At 48.2% G+C, this 21,990-nt stretch overlaps 2 protein-coding genes across 2 annotated transcripts; both read left to right on the forward strand.

Moving 5' to 3' along the window:
- Positions 1-3,375, forward strand: NMB (neuromedin B). The gene is made up of 3 exons (NM_001123145.1): positions 1-158; positions 767-939; positions 3,140-3,375. Exons 1-3 carry the CDS (start codon positions 2-4, stop codon positions 3,173-3,175), a joined length of 366 nt encoding a protein of 121 aa, NP_001116617.1. The 5' UTR covers position 1; the 3' UTR covers positions 3,176-3,375.
- Positions 3,376-4,289: 914 nt separating this feature from the next.
- WDR73 (WD repeat domain 73) lies at positions 4,290-20,910 on the forward strand. Its single transcript, XM_021098905.2, has 8 exons — positions 4,290-4,340; positions 5,107-5,174; positions 5,660-5,748; positions 7,700-7,788; positions 8,393-8,457; positions 16,565-16,729; positions 17,045-17,404; positions 18,878-20,910. The coding sequence occupies exons 1-8, from the start codon at positions 4,300-4,302 to the stop codon at positions 19,111-19,113; spliced, it is 1,113 nt and encodes a 370-aa protein (XP_020954564.1). The 5' UTR covers positions 4,290-4,299; the 3' UTR covers positions 19,114-20,910.
- The last annotated feature ends 1,080 nt before the right edge of the window (positions 20,911-21,990 follow it).

Here is a 21,990-nt window from a genome sequence, read left to right on the forward strand (position 1 = left end):
CATGACCCTGCGGGCTAGGGGCGCTCGGCTGCTGGGCGGCCTCCTGTTCTTCACTCTGCTCGCTGCCGGCGCCGCCCCGCTCAGCTGGGATCTCCCGGAGCCTCGCAGCCGAGCCGGCAAGATCCGAGTGCACCCGCGAGGCAATCTCTGGGCCACCGGTAAGTCTTCGGGGACCAGGCAAGCGCATCCCATCCTGCCCTGACCCTATTTAAAAATCTCTGGCCTCTCCTCAGCTAGGGACACTAGTGCCCAGGCTAATGGGGACCCTGGAACTCATCTAGTCTAACAAGTGGGGAACTTGAGACTCAGACAGGTCAGTGACTTGGCTAAGATCACTCACTCATCCAGTTTAAAGCAGAGCTGGGGCTGGATCCTAGATCTGCCTGCCAGCCTGTGCCCCTTCTCTTAGACAAGTTTCCACTGAATCCTCTAGCCTCTGGTGGGTCCCCTCTGCATCTTCACCTCCCAGACCGCTCTTGTTCTCCACTTCTGCCGTCTCCCTGTCCCTCTTCTATGCAGGCAGCACAATTGGCAGAGTTTCTTCCGGCCCTGGGCCATTCCACCCTCCTTCCAGCTGTGCCATCTCCTCCACACCCCCTCCACCTGTTGCCACCACCCAGGGTCTCTGGCTTCTTGGTATCGTGGAGCAGGAAGGTTGTGTATCTTCCTGCCATGAGAACTGAAAGGTGGGAGAGATGGGGAACTTTCCCACTGCAGAAGGATCCTTGTTTTGTGACTTCCTTGTGTCTCGGTACCTACTTTCTAGGTCACTTCATGGGCAAGAAGAGTCTGGAGCCCCCCAATCCATCCCTACTGGGGACAACGCACCACATCTCTCTGAGGGACCAGAGACTGCAGCTGAGTCATGATCTGCTCAGGATCCTCCTGCAAAAGAAAGCTCTGGGCTTGAGCCTCAGCGGCCCAGCATCTCACACCCCGGTGAGCCAGCCACCCCACCCCCACCCCACCCCCCGCGCGCCCCGCCCCACCTCAGGCCCAGGAGAGGCTCAGCCACTCATATCCAGCATTGGGCTTAGGGTTTGAGTGCCCAGCCTGGGTGTGATAGGCCCAGGAAAGTCAGGGATCCCAGGCTCTCCTTGTGATCCAGAGCTCAAAGGGAGAGGATTCCCAAGAAAGGAAGCTGACCTTCCCAGCAAACCCCACGGAACAAAAAGTAGGGGAAGATGTTTCCTCACCCATTGCCCAGTCTAAAGTCACAGCCTGGGATCATCCAGCTTCTTTGCAGCAGGATCCGCACCTCCCCCACAATCTACGCAGACTTGCCTCACCCCACCTGTCTATCTTTGCTGTGCCCTGTATGTGCTTGTATGGACCCTGAGGCCCAGAGAAGGGATGAAGAGAATTAGACAGCAGCCAAGATAGAGTCTAGACCTTCCCAGTCTCTCATCTGCCTCAGTGACCAATGGCAGGTCACTCAACCCTAGCACTCTTGACCTTCTGGGCTGGACAGTTCTTTGTTGCAGGGGTTGTCCTGTGCCTTGCAGGAGGTTCAGCAGCATCCTTGGTCTCTATGCATTAGAGTATCCTCTTTCTCCCTCCCCAGTTATGACAATGAAAAATGCCTCCAGGGGAGTTCCCGCTGTGGCGCAGCAGACAAGAATCTGACTAGGAACCATGAGGCTGTGGGTTCGATTCCTGGCCTCGCTCAGTGGGTTAAGGATCCAGCATTGCCATGAGCTGTGGTGTAGGTCGCAGATGCAACTCAGATCTGGTGTTGCTGTAGCTGTGGCATAGGCTGGCAGCTGTAGCTCCAATTCGACCCTTAGCCTGGGAACCTCAATGTACCGTGGGTGTGGCCTTAAAAAGAAAAAAAGAAAAGAAAAATGCCTCCGGACATTGCCAGAGGTTTTCTGGTGAAGGGACAGGGAAGGGAGGCAAAAATCACCCTTGGTTGTAAACCACTGACCTATGGGGCTCAAGGCCCCAAAGTTGGAGCCAAGCCAGCCTTAGTATCCATCCAAGTTCCTCTATTCTCTACTCCTGGTTCTCTCCCCATCCGTTTGCCGTGTGAAGAAGCCTGTGGTGTGGTAGAATGTGGGCTCTGGTGAAAGCATGCAGGCTCGTAATCTAGCTACTTAGTAGCTGTCTAACCTTAGAAATATTTAGCCTTTCAAAACCTCATCATCCTCATCCATAAAATGGAAACAACAGTGCCCATATCCCTTTAAATGAGACCGTTTATGTCACATGCTCAGCATGATGCCTAAGACATAGAAAGCGCTTTAGTAAGCAGGAGATATTACCAGTCTGTGAGCTCCCTGGCAGCACCTGTGACCGACTTAACTTTGTGTTCCCTACTGTGTGCCTAGCATACAGTATGTACATTTTGAAAGAAAGGAGGGGCATTCCCTAGAGAAGGTCCATCCCCAGCCCCGGTCAACCACCTGATGACCAGAACCATCAGCTCCTGGAGACCTCAGATGTAAGGGCCAGGAGCTTGGACTGGCCAAGTCTGAAGGAAGATCATGTTCCCTCTGGGACCACTGGTTTTGAAGGCCTGAAACAAGAAGTCTAACTGGAGAATCTCAGAGGAAGCAGTGCCTAGCCCTCAGGGATGAGACTTTAGCAGCAAGGTCCAGGGCAGAGCTGGAAGCAGGGGAGTCAAAACACTGAGACTGGCCCAGGGCCAGGCATGGTACTTGGACCTGACTTCTATGATCTTTGACTATCACGATCACTTGTGAGGTTGAGGGTTTTTGTTTGTTTGTTTGTCTTTTTCCCTTTTCTAGGGCCGCTCCCACGGCATAAGGAGGTTCCCAGGCTAGGGGTCTAATCGGAGCTGTAGCCACCGGCCTACGCCAGAGCCACAGCAGCAACTCGGGATCCAAGGTGCATCTTCGACCTACACCACAGCTCATGGCAACGCTGGATCCTTAACTCACTGAGCGAGGCCAGGGATAGAACCCGAGACCTCATGGTTCCTAGTCGGATTCGTTCACCACTGTGCCACAATGGGAACTCTGAAGTTGAGGTTCTTATACTCAGAAAACCACTTCCCTGACCCTTCCAAGAGCCTACCTCCGCCTACCTCCGTGGATGCCTAGATTTAGGAATGGCAGGATGCCCCTAACATTTTCCCCCTCTGCCCAGGTCAATTACTCTGTATGTTCCCCTTCAGTACAGGAGGCTGCTGGTGCAAACGCTGGAGAAGTGATGCCACGAATCAGGAAGACTCCACAACATGGCTTAGGCTGTGCACCCCAGAGAAGGCTCTGAATGGGACCCTGGTGGTCCCATCTGGATGTAAATCATGGGCTTAAATATCTGTAACTCCATTACTGTGATTTCTGGTTGAGTTGCCAGGAATATCACCAATGCAGATGCAAATGACGTCCCTGCTGTATGTCTTGCTTCCCTGTTGAAGTTGTGAATAAAATCCTGCTCTTTACATAGACTGTCTAGTCCTCTCCTTCTAGCCATGTTTGAGGGATCAGTAGGGGAGGGGGACTGGAGGACCCGGTGTTCCGTGGGATGGGGCTGACCCCAAAGAGCCCAGAACACCAAATGACACTAGCCTAACACTGACTCTGGACTCCTCCTCATTCACTCATTCAGCAGATACTCAAGGCCCGCTATAAGCTAGGACCTGTGCCAGGAGCTTTTCTGTTCTTGCGTCTGCCACCTACTGGCAGAGGTTAAGAGGCTTCTGTTTCCCTCCTGTGAAAGGAAGTTGCCTACACTACAGGATAGGGCTTTGCTTACCCCTTCTGATTTCACTCTCATGCTACGCTTTGACGGGAGTGCCCAGCGCACACTCAGGAGATCTGAGTTGGGATCCAGACTCCAATGTCCCCTTACTCTCTTCTCTGGCATTGTGGGGTTGCCAGTTAGTGATAAAAATACAGGACATCCAGTTATCGTCGAACTTCGTATATAATATCCTAAATATTGCAGGAGAATACTTAAAATATTATTCATTGTTTACCTAAAATTCGCATTTAACTGGGCGTCCTGTATTTTATCTGGCTTTTTCCAACGATCTGCACAACCCGGTCATAAAACGGGCGGGTATATGGTCCCTCAGACCCCGCCTGGAACTGACATCTTGGAAATCCCTGGCTTTATGTCACTTTTCTGGGAGATTTTACACGGAGAATCGCGGACCTAGCCTGGCAAGCGCACCCCCGCAAGCGCGCAGCAGCGCTAAGACATGTCTAGGGTCCCCTGGCATGAGACCCGCCCCCGATCAGAGCAAGCCGCGCCCACTTCTCGCGAGATGGCTGCCCCTGCCCAGGAAGGTTCAGAAGCGGAAGTGCGGTACCGGAAGCAACAGTTGCCATGGATCCCGCGGAGGACTGGCTGGTGGAATCTTTACGCTTGTAAGTCGTGTGGGCCTGGGGACGTGGAATCCGTGCCTGAAGCTGGCCTAGGGGCGGATGGGCGCGGGGTGGGGCGCGAAGAGAATCTTGGTGTGGGGCGGGACGGATGCGCATGGGCCTGGGCTCCCCCATCTGGGAAATGGCACCTTCTGGTGTGTGCAAATTTTGTGAAGTACTCGTAGGAGCAGTGCTTGTGAAGGATAATAACATAAGTGATTGTTTATTTTGCTCCAGACTCTGCGTTCAATCTTAAAAATTATCTCATTGGAGTTACCGTTGTGGCGCGGCGGAAACGAACCCGACTAGTATCCATGAGGATGCGGGTTCAATCCCAGGCCCGGCTCAGTGGGTTAAGGATCTGGCGTTGCCTTGACCTGTGGTGCAGGTCGAAGACAGGGCTCGGATTCCGCGTTGCTGTGGCTGTGGTGAAGGCCAGCAGCTGTAGCTCCGATTGGACCCCTAGCCTGGGAACTTCCATATGCAGCCTTTAAAAAAAGGAAAAAAAATTATCTCATTGATTCCTCATATCAACCCTGGGAAGCCTGGGTACTTTGGGAGTTGCATTTTACAGATGAGGACAAAGCCAGGGAAATTTGACTGGTCTGTTCCCATTCACACAGAGGGTAAAAAGTGTAACAAGACTCCATCCAGTTCTGCCTGATTCCAGAGCCAGGTCCCCAACCACCAAACCATGCTGCCATCTCGGAGTTCTTTAACAGTTGTAAAAGTGCCATGCATCGCGTGACCTTGTGTCCCTATCATGCAGGTACCAGGATTTCCATGAATTCGACCTCTCGGGAGCCACTCGAGTCCTTGAATGGATTGGTGACAAAGGTGATATGTCCTGCATGACCCTGAAAGAAAGAATCCCATTCCTCAAGTCTGAACTCAGGGGCTCAGCCCAGAAGGATCCAATCACTCTTCTGGGAGCTTGAGAGCCTCTCGGTCACTTGTAGCAATTTCATGCCCCATCAGCATTTAATATTCCTCCTTTCGTTGTTGTTGTTATGGTATCGCTTTACTTTTTTAATTAAAAAAGGCAATATAAGATTATTTTTTAAATTCTCTGCAAACTGCCCACAATCCCACTGCAAATGTTCTTACAGAACATTTTCCTCTTCCCTCCTTCAGATATATTTTGTTAATATTCCTCTTATTAATATAAGATCTAGATCTCGTCCATCCCCCAATACAAGGCTTCATACCAATAGCAAAGGAGTTTATGTTTTCTTTGGAGAATTTGGCAAAGAGTCTAGACCCAGTCATGGACCAGAATATTTCCAACAGTTTGTCACAGCTACTTCTGCTTCTTTTTCCAGGAATCTTGGTTGCTGGCTATGAAAGCCTGAAAAAAAATGAGATTCTTCATCTGATATTACCTCTCAGACTTTCTGTAAAAGAAAACCAGGTAACTTGAAATATATATGGGCCATACCCATGGCATATGGAAGTTCCCAGGCTAGGTGTCGAATGGGAGCTGTAGCTACCGGACCACATCATAGCCACAGCAACACAAGATCCTTAACTCACTGAGCAAGGCTCAGGATCGAACCCACAACCTCATGGTTCCTAGTCGGATTAATTTCCATTGCACCACGATGGGAATTCCTACTTCTACTTATTTATTAAACTTTTACAAAGCTCCTATTGTCTACTAAATATTGTCCTGGATACTAGCGAGAGACTAGAAGTACTGGACCTGCCCCTGTAATCCAATACAGGGAGGGAAATATGGATAGAAATAAGTGCTCCTGTGATTTGCAGAGGGCTACTAGAGCAAGAAGTCAATTATACTTTATCAAAAATAGACTTAGGGTGGAGTTCCCGTCGTGGTGCAGTGGTTAACGAATCAGACTAGGAACCATGAGGTTGCGGGTTCAATCCCTGGCCTTGCCCAGTGGGTTGGGGATCTGGTGTTGCCGTGAGCTGTGGGTAGGTTGCGGACTCGGCTTGGATCCTCTGTTGCTGTGGCTCTGGCATAGACCAGCAGCTATAGCTCCAATTAGACCCCTAGCCTGGGAACATCCATTTGCCGCAGGAGCAGCCCTAGAAAAGGCAAAAGACAAAAAAAAAAAAAAAAAAAAAAAAAATAGACTTAGGGAGCCATTAGGGTACAGAGAATGGTTGAAACCTTAGGATGGTTAAGATCACCTAGGATGAACGTGTAGTGTGTAAGGAGTAAGGAGAAGATGGCTAAAGACAGAACCTCAGAAAATACATTTAAGGAATGGGTAGAGAAGATGAACCTACAGGCAATACTAAGAAGGAACAGTCTTTTTTCTAAAAGTTTTTATTATAGTTGATTTACAATGTTCTTTCAGTTTCTGCTGTACAGTACTGTGCCCCAATTATACATATATATACACATTTTTTTCTCCTATTATTAAGAAGGAATAGTCTTTGAAGTAGGAGGAGTCTCAGAAAAGGCCAGAGTTTCAGAAGCCAAGAGAAAAGAATGTCAGGAAGAGAAGAGGGGAGTTCCCGTTGTGGTGCAGTGGAAATGAATCCGACTAGGAACCAAGAGGTTGTGGGTTCGATCCCTGGCCTCACTCAGTGGGTTAAGGATCTGGCATTGCTGTGGCTGTAGTGTAGCCCACAGCTGTAGCTCCGATTCGACTCCTAGCCTAGGAACTTCCATATGCCGAAAATGTGGCCCTAAAAAGCAAAAAAAAGAAGAGTTGGTGGTTCCTGTTGTGTTGCAGCAGAAATAAATCCAACTAGGATCCATGAGGATGCAGGTTTGATCCCTGGCCTTGCCCAGTGGGTTGGGGATCTGGCGTGAGCTGTGGTGTAGGTCGTAGTCGCGGCTCAGATCCCACGTGGCTGTGGCTGTGGCTGTGGTGTAGGCCAGCAGCTGTAGCTCCGATTAGACCCCTAGCCTGGGAACCTCCGTGTGCCGCAGGTGCGGCCCTAAGAAGACAAAAGACAAAAAAAAAAAAGGAGGAAGAAGAGTTGCCTAATGTTGCCTGTAATGGCGTAATGTTGCTATAAAGTCCCTCAGACTCCTCAGCTAGGTCAGTCTGGCCTTTGTTGCCTTGGGTAAATTTCCTTCCTAGTGCTCTTATCTCCCTCAACCCCATCACTCAAACTTGACCCAGGAGTTCACTCAAATTGGGCCTAGTGAAAGGTTAGGAGAGAGGTTTTGGATGTGCAGGACAGAAGGAAGCTGTCTACGTAGGTGGCCGAGACCAACATTTACAAACAGCACCCTGAGGCCCTGCCCAGAGAAGCATCTTTGCCATCTGAGCGGCTCCCATGGCTTCCTGCAGGGCTGGGGTGTCACTCCTTACTTAGAGCTCATCCAAAACATTCTTCTCGAGAGCAGCCCCTATCTGATTGGCCACCCCTTTGTATTTTAGGGTTTATTCCCTGAAAGAGATTTCAAGGTACGCCATGGAGGATTTTCAGACAGGTCTGTCTTTGATCTGAAGCACGTGCCAGACACCAGGTATGGTCAGCTCTGTGACCCAGACCTTCCACTCAGGATGGAGTGGCTAGAAATATCACAGCTATCCTTCCTCTTTATCACCACTCCTCCCCCAGCCCCCTCAGCCCGCGGCCACATGGGAGCACCCGCACACACGGAGATCTGGAAGGCAAAGACCCCATCGCTCAGTGGCTTCACGGCCCTCACGAACCTTTTTGTTATTGTAACCTACGGGTTGCTGAAGTTGTCCAGGGAATAGACACAGAGTAGAAGGGATGCTTTTAGTTTCTCAAAGAGCCGATGGCGGGTAGTTGGGATTAACAGCTCAGCTGGCAGAGGCTGAGAGCCTCTGGTCAGGGTTATGTGTTCAGGGTTTCTGCTGGGTCCTCTAGGTCACACCATGCCCCGTGGAAGCCAGGGCTCAGTCCCATGACCCTCTGTGAGCTGTGGGCCTGTCCCTAAAGGGGAGTGAGCTACTCCTCATCTGTTAAACAAGGGTGACTGGTCTTGATGATTCTTCCATTCAAGAAGCTCTCCTAATATGGGGAGATTCAGAATCCCAAGCTGAGTAGGCTGGAGAGGTTGAGGGGAATGTGGGTTGAGATTTCTTCTCCATCCTGACTAGGTTGCTGGTGACCAGTGGCCTTCCTGGTTGTTACCTGCAGGTGTGGCAAGTCGCTGAGGACAGTGGTGAGTGACTTTGACTTGGTGGGGGTTGGGGTTGTAGGAAAGCCTGTTACTCCCATACCCCCCAGTCCCAATCCAAGCCAGTTAAGATGTAGACTCAGAGCCAGGTGGGAATTAAAATGCAGTATCTACTTTTTTTTCAGGGCCACACCTGCAGCATATGGAGGTTCCCAGGCTGGGGGTCAGTCGGAGCTGCAGCTGCCGGCCTGCACCACAGCCACAGCAATGTGGGATCCAAGCCGCATCTGTGACCTACACCACAGTTCATGGCAACGCCAGATCCTTAACCCACTGAGCAAGGCCAGGGATCGAACCCGTGTCCTCGTGGATACTAGTCAGGTTGTTACTGCTGAACCGCAATGGGAACTCCTCACTATAAATCAGTTTTAGAACATTTTTATGACCCAGTAAGATCCCTCATGCCAGTTACTATTAATTCTCATGCCCACACCCTGCCCTAATCTATTTCTGTTGTATAATAGATTTGCCTTTTCTGGATATTTCGTGTCTTTGAAGTCATACAGTATGTGGTCTCTTGTATCTGGCTGCTTTCACTGAGCATAAAACTTATGAGGTCCCCATGTCATATAGTGTCGTAACATGTATTAGCGGTGTATTCCTTTTTGTGGCTGAGCGGTATTCATTCCATCGTGTGGATGTACCACATTTGTCTATCTGTTCACCAGGTGATGGATCTCATTTTGGTTGTTATGAATAATGCAGCTAAGAATACACGTGGACATAGGGTTTTATTTTGCTTGGATAGGCATTAGGAGTGAAATTGCTGGATCATCTGGTAAATTTAGGTTTGTTTATCTCGTTTTTAATTTTTATGGCTGCACCCATGGCGTATGGAAGTTCCCAAGCCAGGAATTGAATCCAGGCTATGCCACAGCTGTGGCAATGCCACATCCTTTAACCCACTGCACCAGGCTGGGGACCAAACCCACACCTCTGCAGCGACCCGAGCCACTGCAGTTGGATTCTTAACCTGTGAACCACAACGGGAACTCCATGTGTTTGATTTTTTTTTTTTTTAAATCCAAACTATTTTCCAGAATAGCTTCATCTTTTACATTCCTGCCAGTAATGTCTGAGAGTTCTTATTTCTCCATGTCCTCACCAACATTTGTTATTGTTTGTCTTTTTTATTAAAGCCGTCCTAATGGATGAAATTGTATATTACGTGGCTTTCATTTGCAGTTCCTTAATGAATAATAATGTCGAGCATCTTTGCTATTCCTATACCTTTGGTGAAATGCCTATTCAAATATCATGAGGGTTTTTGGTTGTTTTGTTTTTTTTCCCCTGTAGCAAGCTGAGATAACATGCTGTCACAAGCCCCTTGATAATGTAATTTCACTGCACTTTTTTTTTTTTTTTTTTTTGGTCTTTTTAGGGCCACTCCTGCAGCATATGAAGTTTCCAGGCTAGGGGTCGAATTGGAGCTGTAGCCACTGGCCTATACCACAGCTCACAGCAACGCCAGATCCTTAACCCACTGAGCAAGGCCAGGGATGGAACCTGCATCCTCACATAAGCTAGTCAGATTCGTTTCCCCTGAGCCATGACAGGAACTCCTCACTGTACATTTTCATGATACTTGTTCAGATTAAACAACAATCTGTAAGATGCAACAGTAATATTGAATGAATATTATATTCCAGTCACTGTACTAATGACTTTCTGTGTGTGATCTTGTTAAATTCTGAGGACAAACTGTCCAAGAGAGGCTAACCTGTTCAAAGTCACAAAGATGGTAACAGAACCAATACCGAAATCCGATCCTACCTCAGAGTCTGCTTATGACCATGCCTGGTGGTAACTATATAGTTGTTGGATAATAATAATTGCTCTTAGGAGTTCCCATCGTGACTCAGTGATTAACGAACCCGACTAGTATCCACGAGGACGTGAGTTCGATCCCCGGCCTTGCTCAGTGGGTTAAGAATCTGGTGTTGCTGTGGCTCTGCTATAGGCTGGCAGCTGCAGCTCCAATTCACCCCCTAGCCTGGGAACCTCCATATGCTGTGGGTGCAGCCCCAAAAACAAAATAATAATAATAATAATTGATCTCAGTATTGTATGTAGAGGCTCTGAAAAAAAAGGTGTTTTAGGGCATTTACTGACTGGCACATAGTCTCTGGCACCATTTTGCTTAGAGCTGGTTCCCGGAGATAAGCTCTACTTATGAAAGGACATATAATAGTTATTATTGCTATTATTATTACTAATATTTGTAGCAGTTGCTAGCATTTCAATCAACAAATATTCATTGAATGCTTCTGATATTTCAAGCATTGGGCAAGTGTTACAAATACATAAGTGTTCCTTGCTTTTGGTGCTTATATTTTATCAAATATTTTGCCTATTTATTTTTTGGCCATGCCCGCAGCATGTAGGAAGTTCCTGGGCCAGGGATTGAACCTGTGCCCTGTGCCACAGCATTGACCCAAGGCACAGTAGTGACAGCACCAGGTCCTTAGCCCTCTAGGCCACCAGGGAACTCTCTGCCCATTTTTTGATTGGCTATTTTGTCTTTAGAGTGATAAGTGTTCTTTATACATTCTGAATACAAGTTATTTGTTGGGTATGGGTTTTGCTAATATTTTCTCCTAGTCTCTTATTTTCTTTTCATTTTCTATATAGTGGCCTTTGAAGCAGAAAAGTTTTAAATTTTGTTAAGATGTTTTATTATTTCTTTTAGGAATTGTGCTTTTTGTGTCATATCTAAGAAGTCTACCTAATCCATAGATTTTCTCCTGTGTTTTTTTTTTTCTAAAAGTTATATTGTTTCAGCTCCAGCATTTAAGTGTATGGTCTCTTCAGAGGCAGCCTTTGTGTATGGTATGAGGGAAGGGCCTAAGGGCATCTTTTTTTTTTTTTTTTTTTTGCTTTTTTAGGGCCGCACCTGCAGCATATGTAAGTTCCCAGGCTAGGGGTTGAATCAGAGCTGTAGCTGCTGACCTGTGCCACAGCTCATGGCAATGCCGGATCCTTAACCCATTGAGCAAAGCCAGGGATTGAACCCGCATCCTCATGGATGCCAGCTGGATTCATTTCTGTTGCATCACAACAGGAATTCCCCTAAGTTCATCTTTTTACAGATGATTATCTGGTTGCCCCAGCACCATTTTTCAAAAGGCCTAACCTTTCTTCACTAATCTGCCGTGGTGTCTTCATGAGAAATCAGTTGACCATGAATATAAGGATTTATTTCTGGACTCTGGGTTCTGTTCCCATGATCTCTGTGTCTGTCTTTAGGCAGGTAACTTATAATTGTTTTTTATCTTCCTCTAATAATAGGCTGTGTGGGGCAGCAATGGTTTAAAGATGAAGGGGCGCCCTGGAGCTGCCTTTTGTCCTGACAGTGCCTGGGGAACCAGCTGCCATACAGAACCTGTAGCCCCGGGTCTAGCAGAGCTGGTCCCAAGGAGACTTGCTCTGACACTCATGCGAATGTAGGAAATCAAATGGTTATCTTCTACATTATTAGCATAGAATGTTCCAGGGTCTGGGAAAGGCCGACCAGCTGTTTTTCTTAGGTGCCTAAAAGCATGGCCTTATCTTGGTGAATTTTCCAAGGTTCAAGTTTGACCCCCAGCTTTGGTGTTATAGAAAGCTGATTTTTGTCAGCACACCCAGAACAAATCTAATCTGCTTACAGGGGCAGGTGCTCACCAGATTCGCAGGACCGCCGTATAAACCAGAGTGCAGTTTTATTAGTTTATAATGAAAAAAATAAGTATTCCTAAAAGTGGAGTATTCCAGATGCTTATTCTTTCCCTGTAGAAGACCTAACAGAAGCAAAGGCTGCAGATAAACCTAACCACAGCAAGAAGAATCAGGTCAGAGGGTTCCCAGTTGTGTTTCCATTCTCTTGGGCAGTGAGCATGACTGGTGGAGGTGTGGCTCCTGAGCTTAGATGCCGTCCAGGGCCCTGGGGCAGGGTCTCTGGCCTCTCCTTTCAGCTCTGGGGCTGAGAAAGATCTCAGCTGAGTGTCACCTGAGGCTTCCTCTTTGAAGTTAGGCCTTCAGTCTGGAGTGGCTCTGCCCTGACAGTGTTTCCATTGCCTTTGGGGCTGAACAGCCCCCTCTTATTTGCTCAGTGCAGTGGGTCTGGAGCCTTATGACTCCTTTTTTTTTTTTTTTTTTTGTCTTTTTGTCTTTTCTAGGGCCGCTTCCCACAGCATATGGAGCTTCCCAGCCTAGGGGTCTAATCGGTGCTGTAGATGCTGGCCTACACCAGAGCCACAGCAACGTGGGATCCGAGCCGCATCTGCAACCTATACCACAGTTCATTGCAACGCCGGATCCTTAACCCACTGAGCGAGGCCACGGATCAAACCCACAACCTCATGGTTTCTAGTCAGATTCACTAACCACTGCGCCACGACGGGAACCCCAGGAGCCTTCTGACTCCTTAAAGGGTGTGCCTACCCCTGCTCTAACCCTGCTCTCGGTTTAATCTTCAAATAACCTTCTTTTACTGACCAGTTCTTGAAGTGCCTTCTAGTATCTTTTGCTCTGATTTCGTAGTATTACTCTTCAGTTGCAGGCTGGTTTGGTAAAGGTGTGTGGAGTCCCGAGAGGGGACATTTTACCACTGACAAGAGGGAGGAGGAAGAACCTGCATTTCTTGCCTGTTGTATCAATGGAGCAACTCCAGTCAGGAGCTCTGAAGTCTTTGGTTTCTACTGCATCTTTTTTCTTTTTTCTTTTTTTTTTTTTTTTGGTCTTTTATCCTTTTAGGGCCACACCTGCAGCACATGGAGGTTCCCAGGCTAGGGGTCAAATGGGAGCTGTAGCCACCGGCCTATGCTAGAGTCACAGCAACGCAGGATTCAAGCTGCATCTGCAACCTACACCACAGCACACAGCAACGCCGGACCCTTAACCCAGTGAGCAAGGCCAGCGATCGAACCTTCAACCTCGTGGTTCCTATTTGGATTCATTAACCACTGAGCCATGACGGGAACTCCTGAAATAGGCCTTCTCTGGGACTCCTCCTTCCCCCTGTCAGAGGACTAATCGCATCTGAGAATCCCCCCTGTCTCAGGGTCCTCAGGGTCTTTGGAAGGGGAGGAGGGAGCCCCTGAGTGGGGCCCAGGAGAGTCAGGCAAGCTCTGACGGGTGGCTCCAATCCCAGCCTCATTGGCGCCCCCTGGGGACAGGCTGGTCCTGAGGCTCAGTTGTTGGGTCACCTCTGACCTCCGCAGCTCCTGGGGTAAAGCAGTTAAAAGTTCAGCAAGTCTGGAGTAAGTGCCCGTGAGAGCCTGTGGCTTTGGCAGCAGTACTCCAGGGGCCTCGGCAGCCGTCCTCTCTGCCTCCTTGTATGCAGTCTGTGTCCAGGGAACCAGCTGCCACAGGCTTGCTTGATAAGCCATGTTCGTCTTCCTTCCCTCATCCATCCCTTCCTCAGTCTGACATTTATCTCTCCATTAGAATTTAAAAATACATAGATTTGGAGTTCCCATCATGGCTCTGTGGAAATGAATCTGACTAGCATCCATGAGGATGCAGATTCGATCCCTGGCCTCGATCAGTGGGTTAAGGATCTCATGTTGCTGTGAGCTGTGGTGTAGGTCACAGACATGGCTTGGATCCCTCGTTTGTGGCTGTGGTGTAAGCTGACAGATGTAACTCTGATTTGACCCTTAGCCTGGGAACCTCCATATGCCCTGGGTGCAGCCCTGAAAAAGCAAAAAAAAAAAAAAAGAAAGAAAGAAAAACAAAAGAAAAATAGTGACTGGGAGGAACAGATCAATAGAAAGCAAGAATGTCATTTTTAAAAAAATATTTAGATTTCCATCTTCTTCCTTTTTTTTTTTTTTTTTTTGCCACATCTGAGGCATGCAGAAGTTCTTGGGTCAGGGATAGAACCCGCACCATAGCAGTGACTGGAGCTGCTGCAGTGACAATGCTGGATCCTTAACCCACTGAGCCACAAAGGAACTCCTCCTCCCCATTTTCTCTAGAGAGTATAGAAACCAAATAGGGACCCCCCTCTTGGAGCAAGAAAATACAAAGTGGAAAATATGCTTCTCCTTTAAGTTGTTTGTTCAGTAAACTACTTGAACTATGTTATAAATGTAGAATGCAGAGATGAGAACCTGCCTTCTCTCCAAGCAGGCTGAGAGAGAAAAAGCTAAAACCTCATTTAACTTAGTCAACTACATGCCAGTAAATTTTATTTTTAAAAAATAAAATAGGAGTTCCCCTCGTGGCTCAGCAGTAACAAACCTGACTAGTAACCATGAGAATGTGGGTTCGATCCCTGGCTTCATTCAGCAGGTTAAGGATCGCGTATTGCCATGAGCTGTGGTGTAGGCCGGTGGCTACAGCTCCAGATTTGACCCATAGTCTAGGAAGCTCTGTATGCCATGGATGTGGCCTAAAAAGACCAAAAGCGAAAGAGAGACATAATGGCTGATGCAAGACAGTGCTGATTTGTTAAATAAAATAAAATAATAATAAAATTTAAAAGTGAAGTTAATATATAATTGCAAAAATAAAATATAATTTGCTTTAACTTGAGGTCAAGTACATATAATCAGTATAAAAAAAGACATGGATTTCTTGCCCAAGTTATGTTTTTTTTTAAATTTTATAGCATTTTTTATTACTCAATTACATTTATAGTTGTACAATGATCATCACAACCCAATTTTACAGCATTTCCATCCCAAACCCTCAGCACATCCCCCTACCCCCTAACCTGTCTCATTTGGAAACTAAAAGTTTTTCAAAGTCTGTGAGTCAGTATCTGTTCTGCAAAGAAGTTCATTGTGTCCTTTATTTATTTATTTATTTACTTACTTACTTATTTATTTATTTATCTTTTTGCCTTTTCTAGGGCCTCTTGTGAGGCATGTGGAGGTTCCCAGGATAGGGGTCTAATCAGAGCTGTAGCCGTCAGCCTATGCCAGAGCCACGGCAACACGGAATCCGAGCTGCATCTGCAACCTACACCACAGCTCATGGCAACGCCAGATCCTTAACCCACTGAGCGAGGCCAGGGATGGAACCTGCAACTTCATGGTTCCTAGTCGGATTCATTAACCACTGAGCCATGAACGGGAACTCCATTGTGTCCTTTTTTTAGATTACACATGTAAGTGATAGCATTTGATGCTGGTCTCACTGTCTGACTGACTTCACTTAACATGATAATTTCTAGGTCCATTCATGTTGCTGCAAATGCAGTTACCTCTTTCCTTTTAATGGCTGAGTAATATTCCACTGTGTATATGTACCACTTCTTTTTGTGTGTGTGTGTGTTTGTCTTTTTAGGGCTGCACCTGTGGCATATGGAGGTTCCCTGGCTAGTGGTCTAATCGAAGCTACAGCTGCTGGCCTACACCACAGCTCACAGCAATGCCAGATTCTTAACCCACTGAGCGAGGCCAGGGATCAAACCTGCAACCTCATGGTTCCTAATCAAATTTGTTTCCACTGCACCACGACGGGAACTCCAGTACCACATCTTGATCCATTCCTCTGTTGGTGGACATTTAGGTTGTTTCCATGTCTTGGCTATTGTATATAGTGCTGCAGTGAACGCTGGAGTACACGTGTCTTTTCGAGTCATGGTTTTCTCTGGATAGATGCCCGGGAGTGGGCCAATTTATATTTGAAGACAAAGACATCTGTGTCGTAATCCTTACATGTTAGGCTTCAGCAAGTCGCTTGAGGTCATGGAACATGTTTTTGAGGAAATGATATTTGTTCATGAATAGATTCGTTCCTGTTATTTTCACTTAAGGCATAAACAACATCATCAGTGTGTTCTTTCCTTTTTCTCTGCCTTTGTTTGTTCTCCATGAAACTATAAAAAGCCAGGACTGCTTTCGGCTTTTTTGAAATGGCTGCAGTGATTCATTTTCTCCCATGTGCACGACAGTTCATCATAAGACAAATTATAAAGAAATTAGAGCACGTCTGACAGTTCCGCAAATGTGAACAGAATGCAGAGTGTTTGTGTCTCCACATCCTCTCCTGCCCGCTGTCAGCTCCTTTTCTCCCCTGGCCTTCTGGCCGGCCTCCCCCAGGTAAGGTTGCAAACCAGCATCAACATTCTAGACTTCAGCCTCTTCCACTTGCCCCCCAGATGTCATTAAAGCTGTCAGCACCATCGATGCACATGAGAAGGAGGGACATCCCTGGCCCAGGCTGGCCATCTTCTCGTCTCCGGCGCCTGGGGTCCTCCACGGGGCGAGGCTTAGCAGCCTGAAGGTGGTGGACCTGGAGTCGCACAAGAGCACATACACCTCAGGTACCATGGCCCCTTGGTGGCTCGTCCAGCCAGTGTCCACCTCCCAGCCCCACTCAGCCATGCTGGAAACAAAACCCCACCCTGTGTGCCAGAGGCTGGGGAAGCAGGATGAGGGAGGGCCAGGCCTGGACTCCAGGGCCCCTGTTCTGGCTTGGGGGTGGCAGGTCCTGGGACCAGCACACAGCCAGCTGAGTGGTTCATTTTGCCTGGGGCTAGGGGGGAGCTTCTCGGACGAAGGGACTTGTGACCCGCCAGCCCGACCAAATCACCAGCCCCATGTGACTGCAGCAGTTTCTCTTTTGCCCCATTGTCCAGGTATTAGCGAGGATGAGCTGCTGAGTAGCCTGCAGGTCCTGGATGCAAACACCTTTGCCTTCTGCTGCACCTCAGGCCGCCTGGGCCTTGTTGACACCCGCCAGAAGTGGGCCCCATCAGAGAACCTCAGGCCCAGCCCTGGGTCCGCTGGAGGGAGGTGGTATGCAGAAGTCGGCGGCCGGGGCCCTGGGCCTCGCATCGCCAGCCTTGGCTCGGACGGGCAGCTCTGTCTTCTTGACCTGCGGGATCTCAGCCAGCCTGTGAGCTCAGTCCAGTGCCCAGTGTCCACACCCAGCCCTGACCCAGAGCTGCTGCGAGTGACTTGGGCTCCAGGCCTAGACAACTGCTTGGCTATCTCAGGTACTGCTGAGCAGGATCTCGTGTCTGTCTTTGGATCTGTCTCTCCCAGGGTACTCTAGGGTGCTCAGGAAGGGGCCTGTAGCCCCACAATAAATCTGGCCTAAGAGGTTAAAGTAGCTTGGAAATGCTCCAGTGTAGCTCTCCAGGTCCTTCAGTGCTGGCTCTTCCCCATCCGGCTACCAAACTTCCATACCTTGGCGGCAGGCCTTTCTGTCCCAGCAGAAATTCAATTCTGAGGTTGGTCAAGAGGCCTAGAACAGCCATGGGGTGCAGCAGGCAGGGGTGATAGGACCTCAGGGGTGCGTCTCAGTCCACTCGCTTTCAAAAGTAGAGCAAGCCAGCTAAGTCAGCAGGCTTCTGGGTCTGGCCTGGCAGCATCTAGCTGAATGAGGGTATTGAATGAAGTATCAAAAAGCCAACGGAAGGATCCTCTGAGAGGGGGAGAGGTTTTTTTATTTTTTATTATTATTATTGGCCACCCCAAGGCATATGGAGTTCCCAGGCCAGGGATCAGACCCAAGCCGCAGTTGCAACCTACACCACAGCTGTGGCAATGCACTGTGCTGGGCCCGGAATCGAACCTGCATCACAGCGCTCCCAAGATACTGTTGATCCTGTTGGGCCACAGTGGGAACTCCTAGAGGGGGAGAGGTAGAAAGAATAGTTGAGAGAGCAGGAAAGATCATTAGTAATAGCAGGATCCAGATGAGAAGAACCAAGCTTGGCTATTCCTCCTTAAAGGTTCCTGCTTCCCCATCAAATAGGAGACACGGCCATCTGTTGAGAGGGACATCTGTTGAGAGGGACTCAGTACAGAGGGATTAGAAATTTGGGGGCAAGTGGAAAGGGTTTGAGATGTCCCTTAAGGGAGTTCTCATTGTGGCTCGGCGGTTTAAGAACCCAACTAGTATCCGTGAGGATGCAGGTTCCACCCCTGGCCTCACCCAGTGGGTTAAGGATCCAGCATTGCCATGAGCTGTGGTGTAAGTTGGCAGCTCTGATCTGGTGTTGCTGTGGCTTTGGTGGAGGCTGGCAGCTGCAGCTCTGATTCGACCCCAGCCCAGGAACCTCCATATGCCAGAAGTGTGGCCCTTAAGAAAAGGAAAAAAAGTCTCTTAAAGCTCAGTTTCTTGGGGAAAATAACAGTACCTGCTTCATGCAGCTGTGAGGACTAAAAGAGTGAATGCAGGATTAGCCTCGGGCCTGGCACATAGCAGATGGCTGACAGGTGCTCACCGTCCCCTGCCCCATAGTGTCATCAGCTGCCGACACTGAGGCTGGATGTTACATGCTCTGTCGTTGGCCTTTAAATATCTCATTACTATTTGATTTTTTTATCCTGTAGCCAGTTTGGGTTCCATAGAGCAAATTATGAAAATTACTCCAGGGATTCAGTGTCAGTGCTCCCTTTTCTTCTTTTTCCTCAGGTTTTTTTGTTTTGTTTTTAATGATTTTTATTTTTTCCTTCCTCAGGTTTTGATGGGACGGTCCAGGTCTATGATGTCACGTCTTGGAATGGAGTGGGGGGCCAAGTGGAACCTCTCTTCACTCACAGAGGTCACATCTTCCTAGATGACAGTGGCGTAGACACTGCTCCACTGGTCACCACCCATACCTGGCACCCCTGCAAACCAAGGACTTTGCTGTCGGCAGCAAGTGATGCCTCACTGCACGTGTGGGACTGGGTGGACCTCCGTGCTTCGCACTGACACGAGCATCTTTCCACCCGGGCCCTGGGAAGAGGAGGTGCTGCTGGATAGCAAGGATTCAAGTGACCACAGGGCCCTGTTCCAGCTGAGTGGCCATGGGCAAGTTAACCAGCCTCCTGGCCCCACTTTCTTTCTTTGTAAAATGAGATTGGTCATCAACTGTCTGGCAGGGTTGTTGGGAAAGTTAGAAGTAACATATTTAAAAATAATGGGTAGGGTGCATGGCACAATACATGTTTGGTGGCTACTGTTAGATCTGGGAGCCCCGTTTCCCTCAAGTTTTACCCCTGTCTGTATTCACAATATCATACAATCTAAAGAGTTAGTGAATGTAAACAGGTCCTGTGATTTTTTTTTTTTTTTTTTTTTTTTTTTTTTTTGTCTTTTTGCCTTTTCTAGGGCCTCTCCTGTGGCATATGGAGGTTCCCAGAATAGGGGTCAACTCGGAGCTGTAGCCGCCGGCCTAAGCCAGAGCCACAGCAACGAGGGATCCGAGCCACGTCTGCGACCCACACCACAGCTCACGGCAACGCCGGATCGTTAACCTACTGAGCAAGGGCAGGGACCGAACCCGCAACCTCATGGTTCCTAGTCGGATTTGTTAACCACTGAGCCATGACGGGAACTCCTGTGAATTTTTTAAAGAACTAAAAATGGGCAAATGAACATGAAAAGTCAACCCCAGTGGCAGTAAAGGAAATAGTTAAGATTATGCCATTTTTGCCTACTAAATGTCAAATTTTAAAACATCTTTGGAGTTCTCTGGTGGTGCATCAGGTTAAGATCTGACATTGTCACTACTGTGGTGCAGGTTTGATCCCTGGCCTGGGAACTTCTGCATGCCACAGGCATGGCCGAAAAGAGAAAAATAAATAAATAAAACATTTTTGCTCTCAACAGCTGATAGAGGTTACAAGGTACACAGTTCAGAAGGCACAAAGGAACAGCATGGTTCTTTATCCCAGTTGTGTGATGAACTGTTGTGTAGTTGAAGCATAATTTATATATCCAGGCTCCTGTTAAATGGCAATTAAAATTTTCTAATCTTTTTCAGTAATATGTACAACTTTTGTATCCATGACATTTCTAAAAATAAAATTCTGGGAGTTCCCCTTGTGGCTCAGTGGTAATGAACTCAACTAGTATCGTGAGGATGCAGATCCAATCCCTGGCCTCACTCAGTGGGTTAAGGATCTAACATTGCTGCAAGGTGCAGCATGGGTAGAGAAGCAGATTGGATCCCATGTGGCTGTGGCTGTGGCTGTGGCACAGGCCAGGAGCTGTGTCTCTAATTTGACCCCTCCTTTGGGAACTTCCATATGCCGCAGGTGGGGCCCTAAAAAAAAAACTATATATATATATTTAAATAAATATATTGGAGTTCCTGTCATGACTCAGTGGTTAGTGAACCCAGCTAGCATCCATGAGGACACAGGTTCAATCCCTGGCCTCACTTGGTGGGTTAAGGATCTGGCGTTGCCATGAGCTGTGGTGTAGGTCGCAGATACAGCTCGGATCTGGTGTTGCTGTGGCTGTGGCACAGGCTGGTGGCTACAGTTCCGATTCGACCCCCTATATGTATAGTATGTGTGTGTGTAGATATAGATATATAAAATTGCTGAGGCAGAGGATGTGTGCATTTTTAGTGTTTATAAATACTGTCCAAATGCCCTCTGTGGAGATTGTGCCACATTATGACAGCAATAGTAATGATCTGTTTCTCTTACCTTAACAGCAGTCCCTTTAGTGGCTTTTTTACTTGTGCCAGTCTGATAAATAAAAAAATCATTATTTGTACTTTTAGTCTGCATTTCTCTTATGTGCGAAGTTGAGACTCTTCATATATTTAAAAGTTTGGGGCGGCTGTTTTTAAAGGTGCTAACAGCCAAGGTGGGGACATGGGCATCCTCACCAGTAACACCTGCGGCGCTGGGCCTTCAGGCAGAGACTGGCCTCCCTACCCCGGGCTCTCACTGGAACCCGACTCTCCCCAGGGTGGTACTTTCCCATCCCTGGGCCTGTAGCAAACATGAAAGTGAATCTGCATCCTGCTGCATAGAATTTCTTTCTTTTCCTTTTTTTTTTTTTTTTTTTTTTTTTGGCATCTTAGGGCTGCATTTGCGGCATGTGGATGTTCCCAGGCTAGGGGTCGAATTGGAGCTGTAGCCGCCAGCCTAGGTCACAGCCACAGCAACACAGGATCTGAGTTGTGTCTGCAACCTTCACCACAGCTCACAGCAACGCCAGATCCTTAACCCACTGAGCAAGGCCAGGGATCCAATCCACATCCTCACGGTTCCTAGTCAGATTCACTAACCACTGCGCCATGACAGGAACTCCCGGGAGGGATGTCATTATGTGGTGTCTGAAGGAGGAGGCAAGGGAAGGAAAGCCCTAAAGAAGGTGCTGGCTGGGTGTGACCAGAGCCCAGGAATGGGCCTCCTGGTGGGAAGTGAGCACAGTAATCCTGTCTGGCTGGGGCTGGGCTGTGGGCAGGGGCTGCCTAGCAGGTGCCGAGACAGTAGAGGAAACGGCTGCAGACTGCAGAAGTACAGAGGAAGAAACCCCAGACTTCTCTCCTTCAGATATCCTGCCTGTACCATGGACCAAACCTGTCAGGAGCTTGTCACTAAGAGAGCCTGGGAAACGCAGTGAGCAGGGGGCAGACCTGGGATGGATCTGGGGACACACAGGCAAATGACAGCCGAACTTCTATAAATTAAGCAAGAAAAAGGAAAAGAAATGATTAAAGAAAACAGAACAAGGCTGTCACAACAGATCTGGAAAACAAATATTAAAAGACTGTGCACAGGAGTTCCCTTGTGGTGCAGTGGGTTATGGATTTGTCACTGCAGTGGCTTGGGTTGCTGCTGTGGG

The sequence above is a fragment of the Sus scrofa genome, chromosome 7, assembly GCF_054392235.1.
Source record: "Sus scrofa isolate SSC_HxYL_T2T_F1_AM1 chromosome 7, Sscrofa_HxYL_maternal_Yorkshire_Landrace_v2.0, whole genome shotgun sequence".
NCBI classification, from domain to species: domain Eukaryota; kingdom Metazoa; phylum Chordata; class Mammalia; order Artiodactyla; family Suidae; genus Sus; species Sus scrofa.